This window comes from Propithecus coquereli, unplaced genomic scaffold, assembly GCF_000956105.1.
Source record: "Propithecus coquereli isolate 6110/MARCELLA unplaced genomic scaffold, Pcoq_1.0 Scaffold59, whole genome shotgun sequence".
NCBI lineage: Eukaryota > Metazoa > Chordata > Mammalia > Primates > Indriidae > Propithecus > Propithecus coquereli.
Genome location: NW_012151840.1, coordinates 5,607,766 through 5,619,548, shown reverse-complemented (window position 1 = coordinate 5,619,548; position 11,783 = coordinate 5,607,766). Strand labels below are relative to the sequence as shown.

At 41.9% G+C, this 11,783-nt stretch overlaps 1 protein-coding gene across 1 annotated transcript in view; it reads right to left on the bottom strand.

Annotated features, from left to right (window-relative positions):
• The window catches only part of TDRKH (tudor and KH domain containing), a 14,632-nt gene that overhangs the window by 1,591 nt on the left and 1,258 nt on the right, over positions 1-11,783 (bottom strand). The window contains exons 2-12 of the mRNA XM_012658849.1: positions 6,075-6,223; positions 5,252-5,358; positions 4,444-4,633; positions 3,554-3,693; positions 3,138-3,459; positions 2,159-2,319; positions 1,818-1,990; positions 1,541-1,605; positions 1,102-1,253; positions 406-507; positions 43-139 (exon numbers count right to left, since the gene is read on the bottom strand). Coding sequence (XP_012514303.1) covers positions 43-139; positions 406-507; positions 1,102-1,253; positions 1,541-1,605; positions 1,818-1,990; positions 2,159-2,319; positions 3,138-3,459; positions 3,554-3,693; positions 4,444-4,633; positions 5,252-5,358; positions 6,075-6,198 — 1,633 coding nt within the window. The 5' untranslated portion in view covers positions 6,199-6,223. The remainder of the gene's footprint in view (positions 1-42; positions 140-405; positions 508-1,101; positions 1,254-1,540; positions 1,606-1,817; positions 1,991-2,158; positions 2,320-3,137; positions 3,460-3,553; positions 3,694-4,443; positions 4,634-5,251; positions 5,359-6,074; positions 6,224-11,783) is intronic.

The window sequence follows — 11,783 nt, the reverse complement described above, 5'->3', positions numbered from 1 at the left end:
GTAACCTCCAAAGATGTTCTAGGGAGGAAATGCTGTTTGTACCTGATAAGCTGAGGCAGGACAGGGTATGTGTTATCTCTCCAGGGCTCTTTTTGGTCTCAGTGAGCATGGTGCCCAGAGAGGCATCTGTTTCTGTGGCCTAAGGGGATGAAAACAGGAGAGAAAGAAAGAACATGTTGGCTGTTGGGAAAGGAGATGCCATCCTGTCATTTTGCTTAGGGCATCTGGTTAAGGTAGTTGAGTTTGGCTGCTAGCAGGGATACAATGCCTCCTTGGATCAACTGGAGCAGCTCACAGTCCTTAGGAAAGCTAACAAAATGTCATGACCAGAAGCCCTCATTGTCTCTTCAGGCACTACATTTGTCTGGAAAAAGCGCCCTAAAATGACAATGATGGCTCACTCACCACATCCTTCAACATGTCTGGGATGGCTCCGTTTTCTTCCACGTCTTCAGGAAGCTCAATTGCGTATCCTTTACGAACTAACTCTAGCCCAATATCAAGTTTCTGAGAAGAAAAATGAAGAGGGAATGATGTTCTCTCTGTAAGGGTGGGCAAATCTGAGGAAACAAGGCAGACGAGCTAGGATTGACACTTCAAAAACATTCCTTCGGGCCGGGCACGGTGGCTCACGCCTGTAATCCTAGCACTCCGGGAGGCCAAGGTGGGCAGATCATTTGCGCTCAGGAGTTCGAGACCAGCCTGAGCAAGAGCGAGACCTAGTCTCTACTAAAAATAGAAAGAAATTAGCTGGACAACTAAAAATATATAGAAAAAAGTAGTCGGGCATGGTGGTGTGCATGCCTGTAGTCCCAGCTACCGGGAAGGCTGAGGCAGGAGGATCGCTTGAGCCCAGGGGTTTGAGGTTGCTATAAGCTAGGCTGACACCACGGCACTCTAGCCTGGGCAACAGAGTGAGACTCTGTCTCAGAAAAAAAAAGAAAAAGAAAAACAAAACACACGAAAAAACCACATTCCTTCAGTGGGATGGTGAGCAGGATCTTACAAAGTTGGAGTAGTATCAGATAAGGGTTTCTGGGAAGTAAAGGTGGCTATAAATATAATGAAGATATAGTCAGCAAGGAGTGACTCCAATCTTACCTTCCCATTGCTAGTATCATATAAGTAGATCTTTGGCCAAGTTGAGATCCCAGTCTGGACATAGCTAGAGATCTTGGCCACAAGGGGCTTCCAGTCAGCACAGTGAGTGAGTCTTTCAAATTCATCCAAAGCTTCCTCTTCCCACTGTTCACCTGGCAAAAGATTGTGTGAGGGTAACTCAAAAGGGGTCAGTGCTGACAGGGGTGGGGATTATACCATGGAGGGAAGTAGGAACTATCCCTCTTTATTCAGGAAGGCACCTATGTGTTCTCTGGTGGGGCTGGGTCCAACAGGCAAGTTTCTGGCTGCTGCTCTCTAGTGATGGTGAGGAAAAGTCCCCAGAATTCAAAAAGTCTGGGAATGTGAGAATTCCTCCCACGTGTGGTGTGAAAGTTATTCTATTCAGAGGCAAAGTCAATAGGTGGTGTGGCCAATTTACCTGAGGGGGCGATCCGGGCCAGACTGCACTCTATTGCTTGAAATGGAAGGCTTAGGAAGTCACTCCTAAAGTGAAAGAAACTGAAATTAGAATCCTAGGGCCAGGAGGTGCCTTCTTATGCTGCTTACTTTTAGGCAGAACCAACTAACCCAGCTCTCTGTAAAGAGGTTCTCTTCCAAATCCCCTGGTGATGAATGCCAACAGCTCACCACTCTATGGCCAGGACTGAGTGAGTAGTTGGGATTCCAGCTGACTCCACCCTGGCCTCGGCACTGACCTGAGAGCCCTGAGGTCCTTCAGTGGGCAATCTCCGTTATCTCCAAAGTCAACAAAATAGAGGTCAAAGTTCCCATTTTCCAAGGTGCCAAGGACCTGGGCTCGATACCAGGAACCATTTGTAAGTAAAGGTGCTGCTACGATGTCTCCTATATGCACAGTCAATTCTTCAGGCTGTAGGTGGGGATGTCAGGAGAGGACAGAGTCACAAAGTGGTAGGCCAGTAAACAGGGAATAGCAGGAGGAAGAAAGAATAGTTGCCCCAAGGAAAAGACTATATTACAATGAAAAAGATATGTCCCTTTTTCATCAAACCCCAGCCCTGTCCATATGGCAACTCACCAGACTATTTTCATAGTGCTGGGTCATTTCATTGACAAGCTTATTCAGTTGCAGGCTGCGGGAAGCAATGATCTGGATCCAGAAGTGGTTAGGGTGTTCAGAAGCAGAGACATAGACGTCTGGGTACTCCTCAGCATGGAAACTAAAGTCAGGACTAGGGACTGAACACAGGGATAAGGATGGTGGCTATATCAGAACCATCTCTGGACTGGGGAAACTGCATCAGGGGAGCGAGAGGTACAAATATCAAATGGCTGTTACCATTTTAAAAATGGCTGAAGGCACGACTGGATGAATCATACCAGAACATCCTAAAGAAAAATACCAAACTATCTTCTGTACCTTTCCATGTAACTGAGTAGTAACAGTTTACATTCTTAGTCATGTGTCATGTATTCAAATCAGTCACCAATTACAATGAAGGTAAACCCACCATATATGCTAGCTGCAGCATGGATTAGTAAAAAGAAACCTTCACATGGACAGCAGCAGATATGGGGCTATTCCAGATCCCATTCTACCACTGACTCATCATGTGACCCTGGACAAGTCCGTGAGCCTCTTGGGGCCCTGGTCCTCTGCCTGTGCCAGTACCTATGTATAGGAGAGAAAGCTTGAATAGTGATGATTTTCAAAAACAGTAATGAGACAGGTAAAAAAAAAAAAAATTCTGAGAATTTTACTTGTTTATAAAGTAGGTCTGGAGAAAGAATATCACGTAAATTCCATTATTTGATGGAATTTACTACTCACACACTAGTTCCTGTGTCTGCGTTATTTCTCTCATTTTCCTTTATCATCGGCTGGTTTATATTCAGGAAAATATTATTTTAGCATTAATCCAAGTAACATATTACCAGATAGACTTATAGATGTAGTTATGAAAACAAATGATTTTTTTATTGCTTCTTATTTTGGGTTATCTAAACCAGTATTTCTATATTCCATATTGTTAACAGCTTCCCTCTTTGTTACATACTTTCAAACATGGACATCTCTGGAATGGCCTGGGCTCCAGACTTTTCAATGCTGTCATCATTAGGTTTCTCCCAGGAACCTTCTTTTGGCCCTACAACAGCCATGTCACCACCTCCTTTGTGGGGAGTAACCGCCAGGGGCATGGCCTGCTCCACACTAGAACTGGTGTTTTTCGATAGAGCTGTCTCTCCAGCTCCATCTGGCTCTGTCACTTCCTCTCTTCTCACACTGATTGGCTGCTTGCGTGGGACCCTAGTTTCTGCAGAATGTGCGATTCTCTTCCGAAGTTCTTCATCTTCTGAAACTTTTTCCAGTATCAAATGCTGTGGAAAATAAGAAAGGATGATATTCCGACCCTGGATGGAGTAAAGAGCTCTTCTCATTCTTAGGTACGATTCAAGTCTATCAGGTACTTGCCTTGGCCGCTGCCACTTCCTTCTGTGTTCCTGAGATTTTTATAAGTCTTGATAGTAGTAATGTCCCCTCTGATTCTTTGTCACAGGTAATCTTGGCTCCAGAGGCCTCACGGGTAGAACGAATCGTCTCACCGCCTCTCCCTACAGTGAACAACACATAAAAACCTGTCCTTTCCTCTTGGTCAACCTTAACTACTAGAGCAATCACTATTTTGTGTATATTAGGAGAAGGGAGTCAGTTCTCATTTCCAAACTGAACAAAATGTAAGATGCTGAACAGAAAGCAGGAAGCTACTGAAATCATCACTGTAGGAAGAATATTGGATTCTTTATGTTATCCACTTTAAACTCTACACTTAGGCTAGGTTACCTTCATGTCATTTTCATGTTTTTGATCACTCAGCAAGGCCATACTTTACATTCCCAGCTTATAAGAAGGTATGCTACAGGGTGTCTCAGAACACTGGACCAAGGACAGGACATTTCTCTGCCTCTAACAGCAGCACTAAGGAATGATCTAGGGGAATGCATACTAGGTACTCTCTTGAGCACTATGTTGAAAGATTTTGGATAACACGAGCATTTCTAGCTTCCCTTTAAAAATCTATTATAAGGTAAATACATTAAACAGAACTCAAAACCCTTCTGGAACCTATTTGTAAGGTTCAGATCACATGACTTCTTGAGGTAATGGGTTTTGTTTTACCACCAATTCTGTAAAAAAATAAAATAAATAAAAAAGTAAAGCTCTTGTCTCAATGTCCCTGTCTTTTTTTTTTTTCCTCAGCAAGGTGAAAGGGGAATAGGCCAGGAAAAAACGCTTGGGAAGTTGTGAAAGAAAGGCAAAGGTAAAGAATACAGGAAACAGCAGACGAAGCCATCCAGTGGTACCTATGATTCTGCCCACAGATCTCTGGGGAACTGAGAGCTGCTCAGACACTGGGGTGTTCTCTGTCAGGATCTGATGAATTGCTGCTTTGGCCTTGCACACCTGAACAGGAAAACCACTGATAAGCAGTACTCGCTCATCGCCTACATCCTCTGTGTCCACATCGATCCGAGCACCTGTCTGTTTCCGCAGCTGCAGAGAAAAGGACATGTGGCAGTACATTCTGGAAGACCTCCTATTTGGGCCCAGCTAAGGACACTCTGAAGCAAACCCTGGAGGTAGAAAGATTCAGCCAAAGACATTAGCTAAATTGGGTTGCTATAATCAGTCCTCAATTACTTGTATTTAGGGAAGGAGATTAATAACAAAGGTAACCCCAAATAGCAGCTAATTCAAAACCATTTCCTTGTGTTTAGAATGCTTTTCTCCTCTAATTTTATTTAGACTGGAGAATCAAATATTTTGTTTTCTTGACATTTCAACAATGGAAGATGGTAAGAACAGGCAGCGATATTTACTGTCAATTAGTGAGTTCATCAATTCCATAGTAGAAAAGAATAGTTCAAGCTATTCCATACTGACAATCATCCAATCAAAAACCCCTATTTCAAGCTAAGTCATCCATTCTCTAGGGAACACTCCTCTGTATAAAGGAAATAGCATAGTTACCTCAAAAAGTTCCTGTACTTGTTCTTTTTAAAATATACAAAGCATGGGTGTGTTTTGTGATATGGGGTCAGAGGAAGGAAACAGAAGATCAATAAATAGACTCAATTCCTGGGAAAGCTGATTGCCTGCTCACACACTCACCTGTTTTATATTGGCTCCTTGCCGGCCAATGATGAGCTTCACAGCCTCCTGCGGAACTTGCATCTCTATCTCGATGTCATCCTCCCCAACAAACGTCAGCCGCTCTTCTGCACAGATCATGGCTCATCAAATCAGACTCAGGTAACACCAAACCACCTACTACCAGCCCTCCCCCAGATCTGGCTGTCAAAGAGACACTGATCCAAAATATAAACTGAGGATCTCAACCAGGATAACAAGGAGAAACAACATGTGGGTATGAATTAGAAGGTTCCCAAAAAACTAGAGATGGGAATTTTCTCTAGGATACTGTTTCAGATGCTAAAAGGGGAAAAGTAGACTCTGCATAGAGGAGGTGCTGGGTTTTGGGCCAACTACTTCTCCCAAGACATGACAATTGGAGAAGAACAAAAACCAAAAGTTGCCCAAGGCATTCATTGGGCTCAGAACCTCTCCTGACTGATGTGTACACACGTCATCTCTCTAGGTCCTATTCCGTAGGTACAGCCTTTGAGGAAACTGACTTCTCCTAACAATTAATTAGAAGGAACATATACATCAGAGTATAGAAATAAAAAAACCACCCATTGCTGCATTCATGTTGCTGAAGGAACAGATAAATGGAATTATAAAATGAGTTCATTTCACAGACTAGCTTCATAGTAAGAACATGGGAAAGAAGAAACCAAATAGTTTCAGTTAAAGATTCCTCACAGAAAGCCAACTGCACCCCAATAATACCTGGTCTGGCAAGGAAAGAGTTATCGTCTCAATTTAACAAGGCAGGAACATAGTCTGAACATTTTCACACGCACAGCCATACCTCTGCTTTCCCTATACCTTCGGTACAGGATGTAGGCAACTGTTGCGCTGGCTGGGATCCCGAGGCCCAGGGCTATTTTCTGAATAGTGGACAGGCTTGTCCAAGAAGTCCGTTCAGTGGACATTTTCTGCTATATGCTGATTTACATTCTGAAACAAGCAAACCAGGGAAAAGAAAGCTTTCATCCAACACTTGTATGACTAGCAGAGAAGCGTGGGAACACATTATTATATTATTGAAAAGAATATCATTGTCTACCTCACCATTTCAAGAGCTTCGGCAATTCCAAAATCTATTTCATGTAAAAGGCCTCAGAGTATTTTTTAAAAGTTAGCTAAGGTACACATACACATACAACTAAATAGAAGCATACTTCATTTTTACCCCCCAAGGAGAACTATATATTTATCAGTTTTAAATGACAAAAGAACAAAAATATTAAACAAGTCAAATGCTTAGAATGTATATACTTAGTTTCATATCAAACAATTTAAAATTCCTTATCTTAATCCTTCTATGCCTTCATGCCTTTCCATAAGCTGTTGTCTGCAAGGAATGCCAAGGCCTAGAAAAGGCCTTGCTACTTATCTTTCTTGGAAGTACAATCTTCATTTACTGTTTCTACTTTCAGTTTCTGTTTACTCCTCAACCAACAGTGACATGAGGTTCTGCCCTGCTCCTTCACCAAAACAATAACTTCCAAGATAATCAACCTAGAGGGCACGCATGAAACCTCATCCCATCTTACCTCTCTGCAGCAACAGGAAGGCAACCACTCCCTCCATAAAACTTCCCTTGGTTTCTGTGCCCTCTTTCTCTTGGTTTCTCCCATTTCCCCTGAGGGTGCTTCTGAATTTTGGGCTTGTCTTCCTGTGCCCTCTATCCATTGTTAATGCCACTCTGCTCTCTTTGGGCAATTTTGTCCCCACCTGCAGCTTCAGTTACTACCTGTGTCAATGACTCCAACACCATAGCACCTGGCCTGATTCAAAAGCTCAAGTTTCATTTAGACCACTGCAATGGCCTTACAGGCTTTCTTGCTATTAGTCTCTCCTTGACGCTCTATCTTCATTTTGCTGCCCAGCAAATCTTAACATGTTCCTCACTATATTTCCTTATTCCACAGTTTCTCACTCTCCCAATTATTTCTGACCTCCCCTCCTCACACCTCTAGTGCCTCCTCCAACCCCTCTCCACTGATGTCCTTGCATCCTATTTCACTGAGAAAATAGAGCATTAACAGAAAATTTCACTTAGATTCCACACATTTACCCACCCACCTCCACCTGTGCCTAGATACTTGCTCCTCTCTCCTGTAACCATGGATGAATTGCCTCTGCTCCTAGCACTGAAGTCTTTCATAAAAGTGTTGTTCCACCACTTCTCTTTCCTTTCCCTGTGTTGTTAATGTTTTCCTCTCTACTGGATCTTTCCATCAGCAGACAAACATCCTCCTCCCTTCTTAAAGAAAAACCCTTCTCTATTCGACTTACTCCTTCAGCGATTTCCCATTTCTTTCTTTCCTTTTACAGGAAAACTCAAGAGAGTCTCAGTATCTCTGTCCTGAATTTATTTTCTTGAATCCAGTCTGTCTGCTTTCCTCAGCGTCACCAATGACATCACACTGCTAAACCTGAAGATTCTCAGTTCTCATCTTGCCAGACCTCGCCACAGTATGTGGCACAGCTGGTGATTCCCTTTTCTCTGAAACACTTTCTTCCCTTGGCTTCCCCTACAGCACACCCTCCTGGTTTTCCTCCTCCCTCTTTGGCTGTGCCATCAGTCTTAGTTACAGGTTCTTTTCATTTTTCTAACCTCTTAAACACCGTAGTACCCCAGGGATCTGTCCTTTGCCCTCTTTTCTGTTCCATTTTGCTTCCTTGGTGACTTCATCAAGTCTCGTTCACAGCCTGGCTTATTATTTATTTATTTTTTTTAGACAGAGTCTTGCTGTGTTGCCTGGGCTACAGTGCCATGGTGTCACCCTAGCTCACAGCAACCTCAAACTCCTGGGCTCGAGCAATCCTCCTGTCTCAGCTTCTCGAGTAGCTGGGACTACAGGCATGCACCACCATGCCCGGCTAATTTTTCTATTTTTCGTAGAGACCAGTATCTTACTCTTGCTCAGGCTGGTCTCAAACTCCTGACCTCAAGTGATCCTCCCGCCTCGGCCTCCCAGAGTGCTAGGATTACAGGCGTGAGCACCACCTCGTCTGGCTCCACAGCCTAGCTTTAAATCCCACCTATATGCTGATAACTTCCAAATTAATAGATCCACTTAGGACCTTTGTACTGAATTCCAGGTTTGTATATCCAACTGCTTACATGGCATCTCCATTTGATGTCTAACAGACATCTCGAACAGGTACAACACTGAGCTCCTGCAACCACCCGCTTCCTGTCATCTTTGCCCTCTCAGTAAATGGCAACTCCATTCTTCTATACAGTTTCTTAGTCATCCTCTTTCTCAAACTGCACATCCAGCCTATCAGCAAATATTTACTCTACCTTTAAATTATCCAGAACCTGACCACTTTTTACCTCTGCATTGCTATGACCCTGCTCTAAAACACCATTTTCTTTTGCCTAGATTGTTGCAATTGCTTAATTATGTCTCTGCATTTGCCATTGTCCATTTAGTTTATTCTCAACACAATAGCTGAAGTCAAATGACATTACTTACCTGCTCAAAACCTTCCAGTAGCTTTCCATATCACTATGATTAAAAATCAAAATTATAATAATCTACAAGTTCTTCATCCTGTCTCCCCATTAGATTATAAACTCCACAAGGGCAGAAATTTAGTTTCCTTCCCCAGTGCTTAGCATACAGTAGCCACTTGTGACTACTAGTAAAAGGGTATATGATATTCTTCTGAGTTTGCCAGCGAGAAAAAATAGATATTTTTTCAATAATAATTTGTTGAAAGAATGCCGTACTTCTTCAGTGGCTCTCTGTTGCCTAAATGAGAACTCCTTAATGGCATGAAAGGTTCTTTATAATCTGATCTCTGCCTATCATCTTCATAGCCTCATGTTCTTACCCCACCTCTACTCAGGGAATAGGATATGTGCTTTCTTATGTATCCTTGCGCTGACACATTTCACTTCTGTCTTCCTACTTAGTCCATCTCATATATCTGGCAAAATTCTGTTTCTTCAAGTCTCAGCTTTAATACCACCTCCTCTTCTGAGGCCTCTGAGAGTTCCCCTAGCTCATTTAGAGTGAGCTTCTCCTTAGATCACATTGCTCTGTGAATGATACCTCCGTGACCACACTTGTTCACACTATATGCAATTGTTGATCCTGTTAATTGTTATGCCTGTGTCCTTTAGACTGCTGGGATTGAGTTTAACATAGGCTGTTTGTTTTCATTTATGAGGTTTATTCCCCCAAGTCACTAGATAAGTTTTTTTTTTTTTTTTTTTTGAGACAGGGTCTTGCTCTGTTGCCCAGCCTGGCATGCAGTGGCCTCAACACAGCTCACTGCAACCTCAATTCCTGGGCTCAAGTGATCCTCCCACTTCAGCCTCCTGAGTAGCTGGGACTATAGGGACAAGCCACCACACCTGGTTAATTTTCCATTTTTTTTGTAGAGACTGGGTCTCACTCTTGCTCAGGCTGGTCTCGAACTTCTGGCCTCAAGCAATCTTCCCACCTAGGCTTCCCAAAGTGCTAGGATTACAGGCCTGAGCCACCCCTCCTGGCCAGCTTCTCTTTTTAGACAGGCTACAAATAAAACCTTTCACGACTCTAAATGTTTGGGTGGTATCATGTAAACACCTTTGTATATACCAAAGGAAAGGAAACAAGTTTGGTTTCATAAAGATTTTTTGCTTAAATAATTCTTGAATATGTAACCCCAAATTGCTACTTTCCTACATTAATAGATGATTTATTCCGGGTGTCTAGATTCTTTTATCTTTTGGTTATTTCATATATTTTCTCATATGGTCTCTAAAGCACAAAGCTCATCTTCATTATTAATGTCCCTCATTTAAATAGTGCTAGTTGTTATGTGCTGAGCATGCTGGTGACGGAAGGAGAAATAAGAATTCCTGCTCTGAGACATAGTCTAGTAGGAAGGATAAATATCAAAACAACTAATTACATGGCAATGCAAAGAGAATGCAGTCGGCCCTCCTTATCTGCAGATTAACGCAAAAAAAGCCCAATAATAAAAAGTAACAATATAATACAAATTTAAAAATGCAGATATTTACATAGCATTTACATTGTATTATAAGTAAACTAGAGATGATTTACAATATATGCGCACAGGTTATATGCAAATACTATGCCATTTTATACAAGGGACTTGAGCATTCTTGGATTTTGGTATCTGCAGGGGTCCCTGCAGATACCGAGAGGAGGGACAACTGTATAAATTCCTGGTCAAGGCATCAGTTGAGGGGAGCCAAAACTTAAAAGGTTTATTTCTTAGATGGTTCATAGTTGAAAACAATCTCATTAAAGTACAACCCACTTTTCTTCTGCATTCAAACCAATAAATATTGAGTATCCAATATTCTTGGCCCTGGGAACACAATACTCAAGATACACTTGGCTACCTTCATGGAGCTTCCTGTCTGGCATGGAAGGTCTTGAAAGACAGGAGTCTTTAGGTATTAAAGGCTTTGGGAAACTGAAAGAAATCTAGCCCTGTGAACAAGAGCAATAAACTTGATCTGCATTTTCATGCTGTCTGCTTTTAACACCACCTTTCTAGCTATAATTCATGCTTCTAGGGAACAGACAAAATTTTAGAACTAGAAGGAACCACAGAACTTATTCGATTCTATTAATAATGTTGCAACTTGGGAAACTGAGGCTCAGGGATACAAAAGGATTTCCCTAAGGTTACACAGCTAATTAGTCATTTCTACACAATACAGTGTGCAAATGAAATAAGTCTGTTTTGACCGCCAGTCATGATCACAACTTTTTACAGAGGCCCAAAGGACTAACAGCATTTTTTCTTCCAGTTCTGAAACAATTAAGTTCAAAGTAAAAGGATGTCTGATATTCTTCTAGCTCTGCCAGCAAACCCTCTCAGTCCTGACTCCCTATGCTAGGTTAGGTTTCATTGCTATGGGCTTCTGCAGTATCCCAAACATTCCTTCATAACACATGCCATGCTTCTAGTTCTTGATTAATAGCTGTGTCTGTAGCAAGATGAATTGAAGGCAGCATGGTGGGTGCAGGGAGACCAGATTAGTCCAGGTGTCAATGATGGAGATGGATAGAAGTAATGGATTATAGAGTTTTAATAAGTAGAATACATTAAGACTTAGCAATTGACTTATGAAATGGTAGAGGGTACAACCAGGTTTCTGGTTTGAGTACCTGGTAGATGGTGGTGTTTGAGATAGACAATGTTGATTTGGTGGGTTGAGGGAGTGTCATAGGAAGATGAAGGTCCATGACAATGATAAATTTGTTGGGCAACTGCTATTTGAACCAAAAGCTAAATTTCACTAGCTCCTATTCAGATATTACAAATGAATTTGTGCTGGGTTATCAGCTGATTGAGATCTCAAAGAATATCTACTTGATTAACCAAGTATAGTTTTGTTTATCATTTGCATATCTCTTCAGTTATAAGTTTCTCTTAACAAACGAATTAAAAGTGGGAAATATGCTGGAAATGGGGATAACTCTATAGTACTGAATGCTAGCTGTGTTTGATTTTATTACTTAAAATTGAA